At 41.0% G+C, this 22,188-nt stretch overlaps 1 protein-coding gene across 1 annotated transcript in view; it reads left to right on the top strand.

Moving 5' to 3' along the window:
* Window positions 1-2,830: 2,830 nt before the first annotated feature.
* The window catches only part of TRPC7 (transient receptor potential cation channel subfamily C member 7), a 69,735-nt gene continuing 50,377 nt past the window's right edge, over window positions 2,831-22,188 (top strand). Inside the window, exons 1-2 of the mRNA XM_054288178.1 lie at window positions 2,831-2,894; window positions 10,561-11,338. Of these exons, the coding sequence (XP_054144153.1) occupies window positions 2,893-2,894; window positions 10,561-11,338 (780 nt within the window). The 5' untranslated portion in view covers window positions 2,831-2,892. The remainder of the gene's footprint in view (window positions 2,895-10,560; window positions 11,339-22,188) is intronic.

The raw sequence follows: 22,188 nt of genomic DNA on the forward strand, positions 1-22,188 counted from the left end.
TTCTCCCCAAAAATCTTTCTTTAGTCTTTTAGTCTTTATTGGTGGTGCATGTATAACTGCTTGAAACTCCAGATATAAGCAAACAAAAATAGACTTTTGTTTAACATGAATATGTGAAGCAGTTGATATTCTCTTTCTTCAATATGTCTGGGAATACAATAATATTTGAGGATAAAGAATAATGAACCAAATAAAAACTGAAGAACTTTCAAAGCTACAAACCTTGAGAGAAAATGTGAAGTCTCAATATTCATTCAATGTCATGACATAACCATACAATTCCATGGCTTATAAAATTGCTTGATTGTTTCCATCTTTTGATTCTGCAGAGAAATGTGCACTTGCTTGGTTTTTATAGTATGTAACAACTACCATGTGTTTCCTTTAGTTAAAGGCACAGGTGAGATGGAAAAAGTAACAACTTGATTCTTTAATAAAAGAATCTTGCCAGTGAGGCAAAAACATTTTTGGTACCCTCTACAAGAGTGCAAATATTTGATGATTTTTGGAAAAAAACCCACAAGTTTTCTATGGTTTCTTATTCAATACAACTTTAGTCAGAAGTGTTTTGTATAATATTAGAAATAGATTTCTCAGCACACTCTTTTCATATGAAACTGTTGCAATAGCAAAATGCAAAGTTAATCATGATGAAAGGCAAGAAGTTCAGAACCTTCTGATAAATGCCTTTTAAAAGAAACAAGTGTAAGATTTCTTGGTTCTGAAGCTGTGGGTTTCCACTGGTTCTGAGCTGTGCTTAACCAGAAACCTACAACAATACTTTGTACATATTTAATGTGCATTGATAATAACAGACTAGAGACATCCCCAGTCCCCTTTTTCCCATTTTTTTTTTCTGCTTTGCATGTTAATCTGGCATAATTAATTGCAATTGGGAGTGCTGTCAGTATTTTATCAGCTGCAGATTTATGGAGTGGATAAGATGTTGATTATTAAGATTATTAAGAAGGTCCTCCTGATAACTGAGTGCTAGACATTGCTGGGGCTTTAGGCGTTTATGGCTGGGCTTTGAGTTTTTTTAAATAAAGGTGGGAAAAAGATAAGAGCACAGAAATAGAAATTGTGAATATTTTCCAGTGAAGTTACAACTCAAAAGGGTCAGGAGATGTAATTGCAACTGTACAGATACATGGAGCAGAAATGTAGTACATGCATTTCAAAACTATCTCAACAGCATAAGTGAGTAGGTAGCTGTGGAGTCTTTCTTTTGTTTTCTTTCATTTTATTTTCCTATCTGCACAGGTTATCTTTTCCTACACAATGCTGTTCTCCCACGAGCCTGGCAACATCCACATCCTTCTCATATTTGCCAATACGAGACCTGATTAATTACAAAGTGAACTTCAAGAGTCCCTAAATGGGGCAAGACCAAAGCCATGGGTGCATTTTACAGAAAAGGAGGTGCTGACAGTGTCAAAACAGAGTGCAGTGAATCCTGCAGAGCTGGCTGCTGCCCTTGATCCTTAGAGGTTAATACTCTCTCCCCCAAATTCAAGACAAAAACTCTCAGTAGGAAAAGACTTCCCCTCCTCACAGCTCAGGCTGGTAAAACTAACTTCGTTGCCCAAAGATGTGGGTTGAAAGTCCTGCATCAGGCACCTTTAAATGTTTCTAAAAGGCATCATCTGGGATGCTTAGAAAAGAGAGAAGCAGAAGCCACAGCAAGCTCTCTGTGGTCCTTGCCAAAATGGTCAGTGCCCTCAGGTGTTTCAATCAAATAACATCCTCAGCTGATTGCACAGGTTTGAGACTGAAAGATGGTGAAAACTCTTCTCCTAATCAGTGCTCCCACTTCTTGCAGTGCTGTGAGGGGGTGGCAGAGGGAGAACTTGGGGCAAATCATCCCTGTGCCATCCTCCCATGTGTGCTGTTCAGAGAGCCCAGGCCTGCCTCCCACCATCACCCCTCCAAGCTGAGGGGTTCCTCCAGGCTTAAACTCCCAGAGACACAGCAGGGGAGGCAGGGTGCATTATTTGGTAATTGCATGAGTAAGTGGGGATCCCTGCATCCAGGTAAGGCAAAGGAGGGGAGTTGCACCAGTGGGGAAGGACATGGAAGGTCATGGACCTGGAGAGCCCTGTGTGACTGGAGCTGTGTGGGAGGCACAGGGAGCATCCCAGGGGGATGACTGGGGGAGGAACATCCGCTGTTACCTCTCGGAATGGGGTGCAGAATGACGCCCCTGTGCTCCTGGATGCAGCTTCAAGTTGTTCTGGCAGATCTACTCTGCCACGCAAGGGAGGGGAGTGATTGAACTGACTGATAATTTTGCATGCTGGTTTCACTCTCCTTTCCCTCCTGTCCTAGCACACGCATGCACACAGCCCTCCTTCCTAAAAGACTCCTAGGTCTCCTAGGTACGGGATCAAACACTCCCAGCCCGGGCATGGCAGAGGGGGAGAAGCGGCTCCAGCCCCTCCCGGAGCGGGGCGGCACAGCGGGGTGAGCAGAGCCCGGCATGCGAGGGGAAAGCCCCCTTGGAGCCCCCAGGCAGCCCTGCCCTCCCCGGCAAGGCTCCCTCGCCCCGCCTGCTCCGGGGCAGCCCCTGCCAGCGCTCCGGGCTTGAGAAGGGGGCGCGCCCACGCCATCATCGAATCCACACCCCCGGGAGGACAGCGGCGTGCCAACAGGGGGAGGGAAGGCGGGCAGGACAACGCCACTCTCATGCCAACCTCGCAGCCGGCTCTTCCTGCAGGAGGCGAATCGCGGGCGCTCCCGGGGAGCCGAGCCCCGGCAGAGCCGAGGCTGGGATGAGGATGAGCGGCTGGGGCGGCGGCTGCAGCACCGCGGACAGCGGCAGCACCGAGCGGCACCGCGGACAGCGCCCCGCGGCCACGGCCGCCCGCTGAACGGAGCCCGCCCGACGCGCTCATGTGAGAGGCTCCCCGGGGATGGAGGGACGGATGGGTGGGTGGATGGTGCCCCTGCCCCTCTCCTCTCGGCTCCTGGCTCCAATGCCGCTCCTCACTTAGGCACTGGGAAGTTCTGTGGGGGTTAGAGAGGTCTCTGGGTGACTCTGTCTCCTGCGAGCCTGAGGATGAGCTGTGGGAGTGGGGAGGGTTGGTTGTGTGTGATAGAATTGATTTTAATATCAATCAGTTTGGTTTGGCTTTTCAGCAGTGCTTTGCCTTTTCACCGGTGGTTTGGCTTTTCACGAGTGGTTTGGCTTTTCATGGGTGTTTTGCCTTTTCACCCTTGGAATTTGTGCTTGCTGTCAGTGTAACGCAAAGGGTTTGTTGTTTGTTAGTAGCCACATGGTTTGGAGGCACGCTGTTGTCTTCTTTGGTAGCTGGGTGAAATGGTTAAGAGTTTGTTTTTCGTTAAAGCAGTTTGGGCTAGGTGAAATATAAAAAGAAGAAGTGAAAGGGGATGCTGTATCCTGCCTGTATCATGCCTGTTGCAGCTTGCAAGGGCTAATGGTTGTCAGGGGTCCTTCTCTGCACGCTGTTTCCTGTCTTGAGATAACTATGAAGTGAGCATTGAAAAGGGTGCATCAGCAGGGGAAAATGACATGCAGCCAGAACAGAGATTATTAGTTCTTTTCAAAGCTTTTCTTGCTCTTTTTAATGGAACTGCTTGTTGAAAATCAGCGTTACACTGCCCCCTGCTTGAACAATTAGAGATTTTTCGTTTCTCTCATCACTAGTAAAAATTTATGAATGAACAGGTATATCTCTGTTGTGTTCTCTAGTATGATCCAAGCCTGAGTTTTGAAGCGCTTCAACAGTGAGAGTGAATTATTCCTAGTTCCTAAAGCCAGATTTAAAATAAAAAAGTAGAACTCATTCTTCTTGTGACAGTTCATTTGGTGGTCAAACATATTAATGAATGAACAATGGGACAGAATATAAAAATAGTACATTTTGGTACATCTATATCAAATGTTCTGTGATAAATTTGTAATAATTAGCCAACTTCACAACCAGAGATTAAGGGGAAACAAGGAAGGAAGGGGAAAAAAGTAACCTAGTACTTGTTTTATAACACAAGAATTTGAATAAAAGAGAAAAGATCCTAATTTGTCAGTCTCTTCTGCTGTAAAAGTAATGTATTGGTGCACAACATTTCTATGGGATGGGGAAGAAAATGCTGATGATTAGTTTATAAGAAAGAGGAGGGTGAGACAGCTGAAAAGCAGCGGATGTTTTTTTCTGCAGGATAGCTGGTAGAAAACCAAATTCCATTTCCTTTTTGTTTTTCCAAACCACAAGACAGAGCTGCCTCCTTTTTAACAGAGAGCAGGGAGGATTGGAAAATGTAGATGCTGTTAAAGATTTGGTGGTCCATCCTCAATGTTGCTAGGCTATTTTCCTCAGACCTTTTGCTTCACGTCACAAAGATGTTAAAAGTGTTCATGTGTGTCGTTGATCAGCAGTTTTTAATGGCACCAGAGGCCTGGTTTGTCTTCCTGAACATTCTCGTGCTGCCATTCCCTAAAAAGATTTGGAAAGGTGTGGTTTTGCTGACTGCTCCATGAGGAGAGAGACCTCTTTCCAAATTTTTCTTTTATTTGTATGAGCAGTGGGAATGATGGGGAGGGGATATCACTTCCTGCATCTGGTTTGTAGGGCTACTCTGCAAATGAATTAATATTTGCCTGCATGGGCTAAACATTTCTATTAATTACATCAAAAAATCTGTTAATGAAAAACCTAATAATACATCCTGGACATGTACTCAACTTTACATGTAGGAGAATGACCACATTGCTGACAGTATTGAATTGGGGTTTTCAAAGTTGGTCACAATCCAAGAATAAATAAAGTGGCACATCAGCTTTTCAAAGCATAGAAAACTTCTGAATAAGCTGCTGCCAATCAAGGCAGCATCCCAAATTTTACTGAGTCTGTTTACATAGTAAATCAGCAATATGTGAAATAGGATACTCAAAATTCTTGTCTTACAGGAGAAAAAGCTTGACTTAAGGTAAGATTTAGAAGGCTGATTAAGATTTTGGAGAAAAAGGGGGTATCAGAGGACTCTGGCAATACAAGTCTGTGCAGCATTTGGAATGCCAGAGTAGCCTGTTGTATATAGGACAATAAATATATGCAGTTGTGTTCAGTCTGTGTTCCTCACCTGAAGTCTGGAGTATACTTCAAAATAAGTTGCAATTTTTAATTAAAAGATTAAACATTATACTATTTTTACTCTAAAAAAATGAATTATTCTTTTAAATTGATTGATTTTTATATCAGTTTTTATTTTCTTTTAGAACCCAATTTCTTTCTATTTTGTTCATGTTTATAGCATGTCTTGGCTGGCCAGGTTTTCTGTGTGGAACCAAGGGTTAACAGAGAAAAATGGTCCTTTGATATATAAGAGCTGTGTCAATTCCAAAGAGGCCTCAGGGAGTCTGGAGCCTTTATGTGCCCTGATTCTTTTCAGAAGTATTGATGTAAGTAGAAAGAAAAATAATAAGTAAAGTGTCAATTTGACAGTTTCTGAGGCTCTGTAGGAACTGAGGGCAGTACTTTCAAAATGGCTTTCAGAAACTGAAATTTTCTTTTCAACAAGGAAGAGTTAAGGTCTCATCAAAGCCTGCTATGATGGGTGCTTACAGAGCTTATAGGGCACAGTAATGGTTTCAAATCCAAAGTCTCTTCTGTAGTTTCTGGACAAAGGGGGCATTGAAAGGGCACAGGGAGACGCCTGCCAGCTTCTCCCCACTTAGTGAAGGCAAACCCAAAGTGTAGGCAGAGACCAAGTGTCCCTAAAGCTGCCTTTGTAAATGTCCTGCTCAATTTCTAGGCTTAGAGACAGGTAAAGGTTGACATCATCTGAGAATTCCAGAATTGCTGCAGTTCCTAATACCTATTGATTTCAATACCTTTCACAGACTTTGGATGTTTTAAAATCTCAAGCAGGTACTATTCAGCCTCTCCTACAGCTCTGGTTCAAAGCCATGTGTAAAAACTTCAATTCAGCCTTTTAAGGTATTTGGGTCTTTGAACATTTTCTCCAAGCCCCAGCTCCAGGTGGTGGCCCTGCCCTCCCATAGGTTTTTCTGTGGTACTAGAGAGGCAGCACAAGGTGTTGAATGGCAGAGTCTGGAGCACTGTGGAAAGGAAGGTCAAGGAGAGGCCATTTGCTGGAATAAGCTCCATGTGGAGCAGTTCAGCTCCTTTGTTATGACCACCCTGTCCTCCCTGGCAGCACTCAGATCAGTTAAGAGAGTGTGGCTGCAAAAAAAAAGGAGAGTTTCAGCTTCAGTGTGTTTCTAATGCCTCCACATTAAGAACAAATTTCATGTTATGCCATGTTCCCCTCTCAGACACTGTCTCAGCACCGTCAGAGCCAATTGCAAGGACCTGCTCTCAGTCACTTTAATTAGAAACTGAAATGGTCCCAGAGGAAGATTTGTTACCAGCTAAATCACCTTTCAGAAAGAGCTATTCTTCTCCACTCCCCACAGGAGTCCAGACATCTTGTGGCTCCCTCAGCCATGGAAAGCTGGATGTGCTTTGCTGCAAGCAGTACTCAGGCTCTGAAATTTTTAATTTTCTTTTCCTGGACCATTTTGTCTCCAAGAGCACTGCATGCATTGGCATCCTTTCCTAGAAAAACACAGTATTTAACTGCAGTGCCTGATGAGTTTGATCACTAGCTGTCTCAATAAAATATGCAAATACAGAGTCATTTCAATCCAAAGCACCTTTGAAGAAAAATGATAAGATAAATGCAATCAAGTCACAATTACTTTTATTAAGTGAGCACATTACACAGGCTCAGTAAATATGATTAGTTCTAAATGTGCCTGCACACAGCTGAAAAGCAGAACAGAACAAGGTGTTGAGTATAGTTGTGATATTGCAGGAGGGTTCAGCTTCCAAGAGCTTCAGCTATTGCATCCTTTGCTCTTTGCACTACTGCTTCTCTTGTCATGGTTCAGTGCTCAGGTCAAGCATAATTATAACTTTTTTTCAGAAGGGGGTTTGGCAGCTGAGCATGTCTAATGAAATTATTCAAAGTTAAAGGTGTAATTTTTTATTCATCTCTACTTCTCTATAAAGATGATAAAGTGTGATAGCTGAGATATTGATCTTCTCTGCTGATGAGCAAGGGGGTGGGCGGGTCATAATTCATCTGAGGTGAAGCCCTCTGGCTGATGGTGCTCTTGCCCTTAGCTGCAGGGAGTGGAGAGCAGCTCTGTGCTGTAGGGACATCCCTGCAGAACCTTTATGGCAAGATAAATATTGGATGGTCGTTATCTCTGTGAAGAGCAGGTGTTCTTTCCTGTTTCCTCTTTTTCTGATGTAATTTCAGTTGTTAGAAACTGTGTATGAAACCAGTGTTCTCTCTGAATTGAAGAAAGTGAAATGAAGGTCCTCTTTTTCTGGCATGTTTTCACATATACAACAAACAGGTGTGAATTAGCTCTAGGCCAAACTCTAACCTCTTTTTCAGGCAAAAATCTTAACTAGGCCAACAGTAATATTTTGTGTGTTTATGTTTACTTTGGGTGTGATTATAAGACTATCTGTCCCATCTATCTGCCTCCATCTAGAGGCAAAAACATACCTGAAAAGTTTTTCTAAGAAAAAAAATGTAAAGTATCAAGAACTGCATGTCTAGATCAGGAAAAATATCTAATAGATTTCTCACTGTTGGAAATTATACATATTTCTGAGTTGCTTCCAGTACTGATACTATAACAACAAATATAAGATTGCCAATGTCTTACCATACATGGGTTTTGAATATCAAAAAAGCCAAGTGGAATTCCTCCAGCTTGAAACAGCTAATAAAATTAACTGTCCTAAAATATTCAGGCATGTGCAATCCTGCTGCACTCATGGGTGATCACTGAGCACCTACCTGGGCTGGACTGGTTTCCCCTTGATCCCAGCAATGATGGCTTAAATCATCACTAGCTCATCCTTTCAAGTTGCTTAACATTTTAAGAGATTTAATTCAACACTCAGGAACTCCCAAGGCTGTAAATTTTTAAAAAGTGCTTTCTAGTTCCATAACTCCCCACTTAACAAAGTCACAACTCAGAAGTGTTTCTTTGCATGTGCTGTCCTTGCTTGAACTCAGCAAGGTTCCACTACATGTTCAGAATGTAAATGCTGTCCTGAATAGCTAAGGACAGGAGCTCCAGTTTAAAAAAGCATTTGTGCATATGAGTAAACACTTCTTTTTAACCACATGTTACTCGTCCTGGCCTTGCTGGAACTGCTTTTCAGATGAAAGCTAATTACTGAGGAAAATATCAGTGTGTATGCATATATGTTTCCAAAATTTGGACTCCACTGAAATCAGTGAAACCTATAATGTTGACTTCAAAGGGTCCCAAATTTTACCCCAGGCATTTTTTTGGCTTTAGAGAACTCTATATTTCTGTGAAATATGTTAGTTGCATACTTTATTTATTTAGTTGTTATTGTTTTCTCTTATAGTAAATTTCATGTAGTCTAGGGAATTCATTTACTTAACCATATTGCCTTCATTATTCTTGTATACCTCATCTCTATGTGCTTCTTCAACTTCAAACCATGCTGGAAGGAAATAGTTTTGAGATTCATACAGCACTCTATCTCTCAGTGGAGCCTGGGATCATATGTTCAGTTCCTACTAGCTTTTATTAAAATGTTACAGTTATGCATCAAAGCTTAGGGGGAGAGGTTCTCAATTATGAATCTGTTTCAACCTTGTGTGGTCACATAATTGATTCCCTAGGATTTGTTTAAATTTTAATGTAACTCTTAAGAAAATGCTGTAAAATTTGTTTGAAAGTCTTCAGTCCATATCAGCACAATGAATTAAATTATAATTATGTGTTAGTTCCATAATGAATTAAAATTTTAAGTATGTGTTAGTTCCATAAGAACAGCAACCTTGAGAATTTCAGTGTCCTGGATCTTTAGATATTTTGGGTTTCTGATACTTTGTGTTTTGCCAGGTTCTTGCTGGTTCCTTTACTCCTTTGTTACCTATTCTTGAAGGCAATGGACCTTCTCCACTTTGTCTCCTGGCACAGTTCCCTCTCATCCTCACTGCAGAACTTTCCAACTTCTGTAGTATTTTTTCAGAGCAACACATGAACTTTTCATTGACTGAAGGTCAGCACTGACTTGGAGAACAGATGGAGTGTGGAAGGATGAACCTTTGCCACCCACTGAGCATTAACACCTGCTTATTTGTTACATCTGTCCACTGCAGCTCAGAGGCTCCTGAAGATTTTACCTAAGTGCTTTAGGACTTTCTATTGGGCTGAGTGCAAATGCTGTCTGTGAAAGAGGTGTTGTTTTTACCTTTTTAATCAGGCTGCACATTCTGTGGGCTTTGGATGGCAATTAGCTCCACAAGCTTAGACTCTAAAAGGCACTGTGGGTGTGCTGAATGCTGCTGCAATAAAATTTTTTAAAAGAGCAACATTGAGACAGCTCTGAATGCAAAATATGAATGTTTTAAAGGCACAGATACATTTAGGATTTATGTTTATTTCATACAAAAATGCATTTTCTCATCCATGAGACAAACTGCACATCACATTGCTTTCTTTGGGACTTCCAGAGAAGGTGGAATAAGGATAGTTTATCATCTCACCAGCTTCAAGTGAAGGGCATTTCAGCCACATAATCAGTGAGGAAATTTATGACCCTTTTTCTCCTGCCCTCTGTTTGTGATGAGAGACTTGTGTCTTGTATTTCTGCAATAGCTCTCTAAAACATGCTTACTGGGGACTGATGTGATATATGAGGAGTTATTCCTGTGTTTTCCCAGAGTCTCCCCTGGATCTGGGTACTTGTATTTGAAGTAGTGGCTGACTGTATTTCAGTAAGAAATTAGACAGTTCATCATTAAACTCTCTAGATCAGGAAACAGAAAAATGATATTATGTACCTTGAAAAAAAGAAGGGAATGAATAGATGGTTTTCTTGTACCAGCTGAATCTTATCAGAATATGCAATATAATTATCCTTGTTACCATGTGCTTAAAATTAGAAGCATATAAACTTTATGGAACATAGTTTACTGGCCTGATCCTAGGTCTATTGCCAAGGGAGAGTCCTGCTAACTTTCTTTAGGGCCCTCAAGGACAAAATTCAAGAAGAGTAGTTCAGAGAAATATTGTCTTATGCACATTAATCCTAAATACGATGCAAACAATACAAATGGAAAATTATATATATTATAAAATATAAGAATATAATATATAAAATTATATATTTTATATATTTATCATATCATATCATATCATATATCATATCATATCTAAAATAATATCATATATAAAATAATATGTAGTATATAAAATTATATCTATTATAAAATTATGCATTTTTTTTCCTATTTATCAAGTCAAGGATTTGCATCCATGTTGCAATCAGGAAGGGTGAGCAAATCACTTGTCTTTTGTTCAGAAGCTAATCTTTATTCCACATATATCCTAAATTATTTTAAGTAACTGGCGCAGGCCACACAAAGCTAGCCAGATCTGGTCATGATGACACATTTCCAACCTTATTTCAGGTCCTGTGAAATCATGACTGTGCTAGGATGTAACCAACATTCCTCTGTGGTTTTCTGCAGGTTGAGACACAGCAATTCTAAAGACATGCATCGGAGGCACGCCACCCTTCGGGAGAAGGGCCGGCGCCAGGCCATCCGGGGCCCTGCCTACATGTTCAACGAGAAAGGCACCAGCCTCACCGCAGAGGAGGAGCATTTCCTGGACTCCGCAGAGTATGGCAACATTCCTGTCGTGCGGAAAATGCTGGAGGAATCCAAAACTTTGAACTTCAATTGCGTCGATTACATGGGACAGAACGCCCTCCAGCTGGCCGTGGGGAACGAGCACCTGGAAGTGACAGAGCTGCTCCTCAAGAAGGAGAACCTGGCCCGAGTTGGGGATGCCCTTCTGTTGGCCATCAGCAAAGGGTACGTGCGCATCGTGGAGGCGATCCTGAACCACCCGGCCTTTGCGCAGGGACAGCGCCTCACGCTCAGCCCCCTGGAGCAGGAGCTGAGGGACGATGACTTCTACGCCTACGATGAAGATGGAACTCGCTTCTCCCACGACATTACCCCCATCATCCTTGCTGCCCACTGCCAGGAGTATGAAATTGTTCACATCTTACTACTCAAAGGTGCACGGATTGAAAGGCCGCATGACTATTTTTGCAAGTGCAATGAATGTATGGAAAAGCAGAGGAAAGACTCCTTTAGCCACTCTCGCTCAAGAATGAATGCCTACAAGGGATTAGCCAGTGCTGCTTATTTGTCTCTGTCCAGTGAAGACCCTGTCCTTACTGCTCTAGAGCTTAGCAATGAACTGGCCAGGCTAGCCAACATTGAAACTGAATTTAAGGTAACTCACCACTGTGCCTTTTTCCTTGGGCTGAGAGTGTTCAGGCTATTGAGTAGTTTACATGTTTGATCAAATTTTGGGCTGCTGTTTGAGAGGTGGGGGAGTAAGACTGGCAAAGACTGCCAGATGTGTTAGCTATGCATAGATTCAGATCACTGTCAATCTCCAGTTAATAAATGCTTGGAACTGAACATTGCATATTACAGCAGAAGCTTAAGTTTCTGTGTTGCACAGTGTGATTGCTTAGAATCTCTAGTTTGCAGCAGGAATAAAAATTAGATTGTTCAAAAAATGGAGACTCGTTTTTTGTAAGAAAGGTAAGTCTTTTAATTGAGCAATCTATTTTAGAAGCAGAGTTCTAGAGACTGTTTTAAGAATCCAGTACATCTAGTTCTGCTACAATGATAAAAGGGATAAATCAAGAAATTTTGGTTCTCTGTAAAATAATTTAAACTGCATTGCATCTTAATGGTTTGGTGCTGCATCTATACATGATGAATTGCATGAAAAAGGAAAAGAGAAACAATCAATAAATAGCTATGAAGTTTATCATCATGCCAAACATAAGAGTAGAGCTTGTGGAACTCTCTTACAAGTTATTTGAGATTTCCATTATCATAATGAGTTTGTAAATGTCCAATGCCATTTGCAGTATTTCTGTATGTCATTTACATGATGTAAAGAGCATTGTCTTCCTTTCTAATATAAATTAGTCATTAAACCCCTCATTTTCAGTGGCTCAGCCATCAACATTAGCCTTTTTTCTGACTTATGGCTATTGTGCAGCTACAATCAGGATCAGTGACTCTGGGGTAATAAATTCCGTGTTGTGAGTACACTGGGGCAGGATGCTCACCAGGAATCCCACATTTCTAATTAAGAAAACTATTCATGTGTTAAAGCATCTGTTTCAGGATTTGTAGCTGTATACTACTAAGGACTGGGGAGATCACCCGCTGCACCAGGCACTGGTGGGGCTGCCTTGAATCCCAGGTTCAGTTTTGAGCCCCTCACTCCAAGAAAGTCTTTGGGGTTCTGGAGTAGCTCCAGAGAAGGGCACAGAGCTGGGGAAGGGTCTGGAACAGAAGTCTGATGAGGAGCAGCTGAAGGAGATGGAGCCTGGAGAAAAGGGGGCTCAGGGGGCACCTTCTCAGTCTCTACAGCTCCCTGAGGGGGGCTGTAGCCAGGTGGGGCTTGGTCTTTTCTCCCAGATAACAAGCAACAGGAGAAACAGCCTCATGTTGTGTCAGGGGAGGTTCGGGCTGGATTTCAGGGAAGATCTCTTCACAGAGAAGGGGGTCAAGCCCTGGAAGAGGCTTCCCAGAGAAGTCGCTGTGTCACCATCCCTGAAGGGATTTAAGAGATGTGTAGAAGTGTCACTTGGGGACCTGGTTTAGTGGTGGCCTTGGCACTCTTGGGTTTAAAGCTGGATCTTGGAGGGTTTTTCTGACCTAAATGGGTCTATGAATCTGTGCTCTCCAATTTAAAAGTAAGAAGAAAACATATTCTCAGGATTTGTAATTGAAAAAATCACAATCTGGTGAGATCTTCTGGGCAATAAAATCAGGGTAAAATTTTGCAATCTTTTTTTGATGTGCTCAGAATGCAAGGACACAATAATTTGAAGGGGAAGTTTTATTTGGATTCAGTCTGGCTGAAGCAACCTCCTTGGGCTCAGTGAATCCCGGTGCTTGAGTGAGGGTTGCTCCAGTGTGAGGGCACTGGAGGCTCATGCCCGCACTTAACAACAATAATATCTCATTAATGCTCCAGCTTCTTTTCATAGACAGTTGTTTATTGAGAGGAGCATGAGCAGCCCCAAGCATTGAGTGTCTGTCAGTCCTGATAAGTGTCTGGCTGCAGAAGAGTAAATATATTTACTCTTCTGACATAAAAATACCAGAATCTTCTCTTGCACAAATTCTCCAGGAGCAAACCAACAATCCAATATTGAAGAGCTCCATGGTGGTTATATCTCTGCACTGGCAAATGGATGGGAATAAATCAATACCCAAAAAAACCCCAAAACATTAGAAACCATTTACCAAATGATGCATTTCCAGGTTTTCCAAGTTCATTGTCTTGTTGGAAGGGTCTGTGCAGCACACATCCATGAATGTTAGTGAAGTACCTACCCATACTATCAGTTTGCTTCAAAGATTTCACATTCCTTTGCTATATTAATTCTTCCAGAAATAAGAAAGCTCTCAAGATTCTAATCTATTCTCACTGTAGCAAAAAAACCCCAATACCCCTTGAGGTATGTATTTATGTAAAAATATTTATTCTTATTAACATAATCAGTGTGATGTGAAATAGGGTATTAATAAAACAGTGGGGGGTTTTTCACAGAACATGACAACTTAAGAATTTATTTTGAGGAAAGAAGACAATTGCTGAAAATGTATTTAAGAAGTCCGCAAATGAAGAAAGTTTATGAAATTAGACAAGTTCTAGAGGGCTTTTTTTGTGACTAAAATAGAATTTTCCCAGAAACTTAAAATGTTTGATTCCTAAAGTTCTATAATTAAAATTGGTACTCAACAGATTTATAAAATTATCACTCAGGATTGTTTAAGAACATTATTTAAAAATTATGTGCAATTGCAGAAATGCAGTTTTCAGGAGGTACAAAGAGTCCTTGAAACGGAAAGACACAAAATTTTAATAATGTAGGTGGACAAATAGTAATTTAGTAACCTCTGAAGAAACTGCTAGCATGAGCTAATTAAAATATAAATGTAGTGCCTCTCTCCTGCTGCTTGCTGCCCCAAATCTCTTATGCAATAGCACCTTTCAGCACATCAAAATGAGAAGCCAGTACATGTGCTATTTTTTAAAGAACATTAAATTTTTTAAGCAAGTTGCCTCTTTGTGCAGAGAAATGTGAAGCAAAACAGCCACATGGTCTACTTTAAAGACAACTTGTGTTACCTGTGGTAGGCCAATTTATCCATTCTCTAGTTTTTTACTGTGGCAGAAACTGAATAGATTTCTTTCACCCTAAATTGCTAAGATTTGGTAATATGCTGCAAATCTGATGAAACAGGTTTGCAAAATTTTGTCAAAAAACAAGTTTTCGTATTAATTGTAGAAAAAAAAATTGCTATGAAAGATGTAGTCCATTAGTCTAGAAATAAATGAGACCCCTTCCCCAAAGTAAAATGAAAAGTATGGAACCAGTTGTTTTTATGAAAATACATATAGAAGTGGGGTGGATGGGAAACCCCTAAGAGATGGATTTCAGAAGAGAGAGAAGCAAACATCAGAGCCCCTGAGTGTGTTTGCAGGTCTTTAAGCAATGATATTCTCCTCTAGTGGAGGCAGCCTAAGCTGAAAAAAAATACCTTAATTAAGTGCTTTGTCATTTTTGTATATCCCACTTGAAAGCTCAAAATTAAGAACTAGTTCATTACTTTCTCTCTCTTTCTAGTTTTAATCTTGTGTTTTAAAAAGCCAAACCAATATCCCATGGAGCAAAGGCAGTTCAGACTGGGGGCCTCATTTGGTCCAGTGGATGGGTCCCTTCTGTACTGCCCTTGCAAACACAGAGAAAGAGAGCATCCCGTGTGGATTGAAGGGTTCCAAGTGACCATGACTCTGCAGAGTGTAGGAAAATCTGGGTAGGAAACTGAGGGGCACCCCAATTCAAAAACAAAAAGTACAATTAAAACAATTATAGGACAAAGTTAAAGTGTTTTGTAGTTTTCCACACAGGGAGGAAAACAGATATTAGGCTAATGATTTATATGTGAAGCTGTTTTGAGGGAGAAAGCGTTTATTGTCAGCCTAGCAGAGCTAGGATCCCTCTAGCCCACACAGGAAGAATTCTCCTCTCTCATTCTCCCCATTTTATTCAAAAAACCCCATCTCCGTACATTCCAATATCTTTAAAGCTTGCAGATCTTGGACCTCAGTCATAAAGCAAATAATCCTTATGCCATCTACCAGAGGATTCTGTTTGTTTTGCTCATATAAATAAGTCTGATGTCACTTGCAGTGTGAATAACAGGGCCAGGGTTTGTCCATCTGAAGCAGCATCACCCCTGAGCCAGGCTGATGAGAATTGCTCTCCTCTTTGGTCCAGAGAAATCCATCTCCCTCGTGGCAGCTTGGTGTGAGAGCATATGCAGATGTCTGCCCAGTTACCAGCTGTTCACAGCCAGGTGACTCATTTCCAAGACTGGAATATTAAAAGCAGTGTCAACAGAATTGTTTTTATATGTCTATCAAAAGCCTTAGAAGATTGAATTTCTAGCAAACAGCCTGCAGGAAATGCCTTTGCAACTGTCTTTAACAGCAGCATCAGCTTAATGCTACTGTCCACTATGTGGAAACTGAGTGAATCCCAGAATAATAGTTCCGTTTACTTTTCCTGAAGCAGTGACTGTGTACTCCTTTTTCTGGTGAGATCCCACTCCACAGCCAGCACTGTCTTACAGCCTTGCATGCTCTCAAATTAGACCACATGCTTGTGTGTGTCAGGAAGCATCCTTGTGATGAAGTAAATCAGGCAAATCATTCCATTTAGCAATCCAGACAAATCAAATTAGAGCCTTGCAAAGGAGACTTAGAAAAGATCTCACCAACCATGAGCAGTAAATCAGAGCTCAGCTCCTCCTGACTAAAATGTTACTAAAAGCAAGATCAAAATCACCACCTGGAAGACATATGGTGTGTGGTCTTTGTTTACTGCTCCCACCAACATTGTCAGTGCAATTACTACAGCATAACATGTTTTGTTTCTCACTTATATGTTTCTTCCTGTCTCTCTTCCTTTACAACACTTTCTCTACAAGCTTTTGGGATCCAAAAGCAGGTCCTGGCAGTGAGCCTGTTCTCATGTGCAGGTGAGCATCAGGTGCAGGCTCAGGGACTGTGGAGGCTGCAGGGATGAGCCTGAGCTGCCTCTGCTTCCATTGGGCTGCAGTGATGCAGAGCAGCTGAGCCTCAAACCCCTCTGTTCTTACGATGCTGAAAGAGTAAAAAACAGCCCTTGAGACTCTGTGACTTGTTAGGGTGATCTGGCTCTCCTCTTGCCTCAGTAAATCAGATCCAGCTTTTATTCTGGCTAACTATAAACTGTTAACTTCACAGGATATGCTTATTTTAAACTTTTTAAGAGAAATTACTTAGTCTACTTTCTCAGTATTTCTGGCGCCATGCTGCAGGGAGTTAAAAAAATCATTATTATACTCTTGGTGTTTTGAAATAAGAGTGATAAAAAGATGGAAAATGGCATGAAACATTGAAAAGTAAAATAGTAGGATGGGGAAATACTTTGAGAGAATGGAGGATAGCAGTGAACTTGGAAAGAGAAAAATTCTTGAAAACCCTCAGACTGTAAACCAGCAAGGCTGCACTTATAAACTCTGCTTTCTACCCAGGCTGGACAGACTCTGGGGTTTGTTTGCTCTCAGGCCTGACTGATGGGAGCTGTGCCTGCAACTCATCTCCCACTGAAAGCAGAAACTGGCATGGGAACCTCTCTCATTAGCCTCATGAACATTCCTGTAAATCCATCACTTCATATTTCCGCTCCGACCCATTCTTCCTTCAGTGATCTTCTCATCTTTTCTTAATCTCTGCCCTCAACATATTCTCTGGCAGACATCTTGCTTCTGTTATGTTTGGGAATACTTTTTATGACTCATATTTATTATTTCAGCAAGCTGCTCTTAAAGGCTTTAGTGTGTTCATACGGCATTTGTTTAAGTTTTCATTTAATTTTTCAGACATTCTGTTCTTTTCTTTATTTTTCTTCCAGACAGGAGCTGCATTTTAAAGAGAGGGATTTTTTTACTTAAGCAGCTTTCTTTTTTTTCCTCATGTTTCACTTTGCTGGGTTTTAAGAAGAGAAGGCAGCAGGGAACTTCAGAAATTTGGTCTGGTAGGCAGAATGTACTCATTGCCTTTTATTACTGTTTTTATTTCTCTTGCAAAGCTCTTAGTCTTACCTACTGCCTGTTTTGAAAATTAAGCATTCCAGTACAAATGAGTATAATAATATCACTACTCCCAAGTGATTTTTTTTTTATATTAATTTTTCTAGGTCAATATTTAGTGAGAATATAATTTTTTTCTTAGGGATGGAGTCAGGGATGTGGTTTGGTGGTTTTTAACTTTTAAAAAGAACTGATCCTTTTTCCCCCCTCTCACCTATAAGCTAATTTTCCCCACTGCCATGAAAACACTCACATTTAGAACCTATAATGTTTTTATTTTAATTTTCACTTGTGCAAAGCAAATGCATAAACAGGTACAACCAATTAATTACCCAACTCATAGTACAGGAAAGAATCAAGTTCCAGTAAAGCAGGAAAACAAATTTCCTATTGTTACAAGTTTAACTTTTTTTTGGAACAAATTAGGTATTAAAATAAGAGAGGAAATTAAAAGTGATAATGGAAATAGCCTGGGATAAGGAGAATAGATTTAAGCCTTCTAGTGAAATCAGTGTTTGGCTTACTGAGTGGGATTCACTCTGTGCAGAAGGAACTCATTCTCTATGCTGTTCTTTTTCAGAGACAAATTCACTAATGATAGCTGCTTCACCAGCTTTGTCTTAATAGCTAATTAATTAATCGTGGTTACATGTTTCTAAGGATATGTAGCAGAAACTGTGGAAAAAGAATATATATAGTCTTTCTGCCCTTAGAACCCACCAAATCTGTGACTCTTATGTTGCTCTCTACGTATTTATAAACTAAGAAATATCCTTTATATTTTGAGAGTTGTTTTGGTAAGTGCTCTTTTTAGGCTCTGTGATTAAATAATTTTCTGCCTGGCATATTGCCCAAGGAAAATGGTTTTAAAATGTTGCATGAGAAGAAAATCTTCAAAGCTTTTCAGAGTGGTGTAGAGCCATTGCCAAAGCTGGGATGTCTGGAGCTGCCTTGAGAAACCCAGATTTGTATCTCTGTGTGTGAAGGTGTGTTAGCATCCGTCTGTGTCTGCTCACAGTCAAGCAGAGCAGTAGGTGCTGTGATTCACAGTGAAGGGTTTAACTCAGTCATCTACAGCCCACACCTGTACCTGGGAAAATGAAGACCATTTTTCATGGAAGTTGTAACTCTGTTGGCAGCACAAGCCACTGAGCAGTCACATAAAATTGGATAATGTCCACTGCCCACAAGGTTATTTCACCCACCTTAGGAGTGACATGGTTGTTAAAATCTCCCAGCTGAAAGAAAACCTCTTTAAAGTTATCAAAATACTTTATATGCAGGAAAAACTTTTCTCTACTTTCCTAGGGAACCAGCTCATTCTCTCTTTTGAGAGAGTGAAAAGGGAAAAAAGATTCTTTGTACACATCAAAGCATAAACAATGCATCAGTGGAAGAAAATGGAAAATTTGAATTAATGGTTGAATCGCCTTAGATTGAATTAAGCCTCCCCTAAAAAATCTCCAAATCTTGAAGAAAACTTTCAGCATTTGAGGATGGCAAGACAGATGTAACCCTGGAAATATCTGACTCTCCCAGACAGTATGGCTGGGATACTTTTGTTCCCTGTGATGCTACTGCAAGTGAGATTTTTGGCAATGCCAGTGTGCACGCCATCAGTGCAATGTTTATTGCCCTTTACAGCTCCCTGGGAAGTCATTTTTAGTCCTACTCAGTTAAGGATGATCAACATTGCAACTGCAGCACTCACATCTTACTGCTTCCAGCTTGATTGAATGCGTCCCTGGAGCAGGATTTTAGTTTAGGTGAGCAACAGACATGATCATAAAAATATAAAATAACATGGAATTCTCTTATGATCATTAATGGGAGAAAACATCTGGGAAGCAGAGAGCAGTAGAAAAGTGTCACATAAGGAAGTAGCACAGCAGTTGCCTCACCACTGCCAAGCAATTCAGAAGCATTTTTTACATATAAAGCTTTTAAGCCAATCACTGAGATGCTTTAGCTAGGTAGAGAAATAAGTGTAAAATCTGGAACCAGGTGAAATTGCTTTAAGGTAATTTTCCTCCTGGGATTTCAATGTTTTCTTAAAAATAAGCAGCTCATCCTCCAACAAGAGCCCATTTCTGAGGAGCTGGAAAATCCCTATACGAATAGTTTAGAAATACTTCAAAAATTTAAATGTAAAAAGTTTAGCTTACCACAATCTCATTATTGTTACATGATGATCTTTATAACAGCTTTAACATGGGAGGAAAACTCAGTAGCTGGCAAGATCATGACCCATTTGACCATCATCTTCAGATTTGTTGAAGCCATGATTTCTTCTTCACCCTTTGACAGAATGACATGCAGTGAAGCAGTGGAGCGACCAGCAGGTCTGATCCAAGGCTGAAACCTGCTCATTAATTCCTCTTTTTATACAAATGAGGAATGACAACTCACATCTTGGATCCATCACAGCAAGGCGTGATGGGCTGGTGTATCAGTAGGTGGGATTGATGCCTAGCACAATCTCTCCCAAAGATCTGGATTCTCCCACAGGATGAGCCTTTGTCTCTCCAGCCTCTAAGCAATAAAGGTGAGACAAACCCCTGTGTGCCACGTCCTGCTGTTCCCTGGCTGCCCTGTCCCTGTGCCATGGTGCTGGGCTGGAGCCCTCGCAGCGCTCTGGAGCAGAGCATCCCAAATTCCCTGCCAGCACTGCTGCCAGCTGCTCAGGAGCTCTGAGAGCAGGGACAGTGATTTGGCCACTTGTCTGTGTTTAGTTAACAGTGACAGAGTGTTTTTCTTTCTTGTCCACTGAGTGTGGAAGACAAAATGAGTCCTGGTGCTCAAACTGGTTCATGCTGTCAGTGGCAGTGCAGTGAGAGGGTTCCTGCTGCCCTGAGCTGCTGTTGAAAGGAAAGACTCATTGGGCCTTTCCATCCCAGTCACTGGGTCCTCTGCAGGGAGCTCAGAGCTCCTCTGACTTTGAGCTTGCCCTTACACACTCACACTCATCTAAGAGAATTTTCTCAGCCCACTTACTTGTGGCCACATTTCTCTTCACAGAGAAAAGCAAGGCTCAACTTCCCAAGGATATTTTCTGTGAATCACAGTGAGGAACCTCAGAGAAAGAAGAAACAATTCTTATCTCATTTGCTGTGCCTGTGTTTGTGCAAAAGTAGAATGCAATATGGAGATTGTTTTCCCAGAGTGATGGTGCTTTGTTTCCTTGGCCTGTCAGGACCAAGTGTATGTGCAGACTGGTGGTCAGCAGAGTCACAAAATTCTATTCAGTAGAGTTGAGTTTTGTGCAGGTTCAGTTTAGATGTAGTGTAATATAGCATTAAAAGTAATTAATTAGGCTTCTGATATCAATGGAGTTCTCCTCATCATTTCTCCCTTGATCAGGGTTTCTCTGCTGTTTTACTAACTGATATAAAATGGCACAGCAACACAATCCCCCTTCTTCCTCCACTCATCAATGAGTGGTACCAAGAGTGATCAACCTTAGAACACCAAAGGTGAAGATATTTTTCAGAAAGCCAAAATCCAATTCTTGTTGAGGAAAACAGACAGAAAAGGCTGTGATCACTACTGTGATATCATTCCAATTCAACATTGGTAAGCTTTGTGTTTAATTAGTGCCAGCAAATGGCCAACCATTCAGCTGGTACCAGCACTGGGGTTTGGGAACAGTTAGGAGCCAGGAGGTTTATCATGAGGAAGATGACTGCTTTCCAAAGAGTGCTGCTCATTATTCACATTGGGAAGGGATATCTACTGGAAATACAAATGAGCATAATGAGGAAGATTGCTTGGAATAGAATAATGGTGTTAGATCAGCAGATGGGAGAATGGAGTCAGGTACGTTTATCCAAGGCACTGTAGGGAATCAATATCATATTAGTGAATGTAAATGAAGTAACACATTCTGGGGATCTCAAGTCTGACATCAAATAGGATGCAGATGGGCAGTGATTTAGTTTATCCCTCATTATGTTGTTAATTGTTGTTATTGTAGATAATTATGATGAACTTATCCTCACTGAGTCCAGGCAGACTATTCAGAGAATTGTGGATAAACAGTAATGGTGTACAAACAATTTCATATTGCTTTAAAATGGTGCTAAGTACTGTAGAATCTATGGTTTTTTGGCATTCACATGATCAAAAATGGCAATTTTCTGGAATTTAATTCGTTGCAGGAAAATTGTCACCAGTGCAGCATGGAAACAGCTCATTACCCACTGGGTGTCATTTCATTCTCACTGTCCAAACTCCAGGATCGGAACTCATTTCAGAACAAAGAGATATAATTATACACTTTTTATATTCATATTTCTGCTCAAGAAGGTTCTACAGCATGACTTCTAGGTCTGCTCTTCTCAAAGAGAGGAGAATTTCCATAAAGTCAAGAGTGCTCTGTGACAGGACTCAGCAGCTGGAATCACATTTTTCCAAAGTGATTCGTTGCTGTTTATGTGCCATGGGAACTACAATTTCACCCACTCTGATGCTTGTGACCAGTTTTATTAGAAGCTCTCCTTGCTGGGCATTGAGAACTGTGGTAGTTGGCTCTTTGAGACCTGGAAAACATAAGGTTATTTTAATTACTAATATCATTTTGCAGTGGCTTGCAATTAGGTCAACATTCACTTGCAGGATGGATTTAGGAGGAGTCTTTTTCCTGATATGCATGTGCTGCTGCTTGTAGCCAAAATTCCTGTGAGAGAAGGCACTCATAGCACTTTTGAACACACAAATGTGTTTTTTAAGCAAGTCGAAGGTACCAAATTTACCTCAGCCTAAGGGATAAATGAAGCTGTCATGAGCAAACAATTACTGTGAATTTAAATACATTATTTTCTCCTGGTTGTTTGCCCTCTTATTTTCAGGAAACACAGAGATTTCAAGCAGCTGAGCTGAGAAGAGCCACACAATTGAGGAAGAGCA

This window comes from Melozone crissalis, unplaced genomic scaffold (assembly GCF_028551555.1).
Source record: "Melozone crissalis strain CALT ecotype California unplaced genomic scaffold, PUWL_Pcris_2 ptg000061l_1, whole genome shotgun sequence".
Lineage (NCBI taxonomy): Eukaryota > Metazoa > Chordata > Aves > Passeriformes > Passerellidae > Melozone > Melozone crissalis.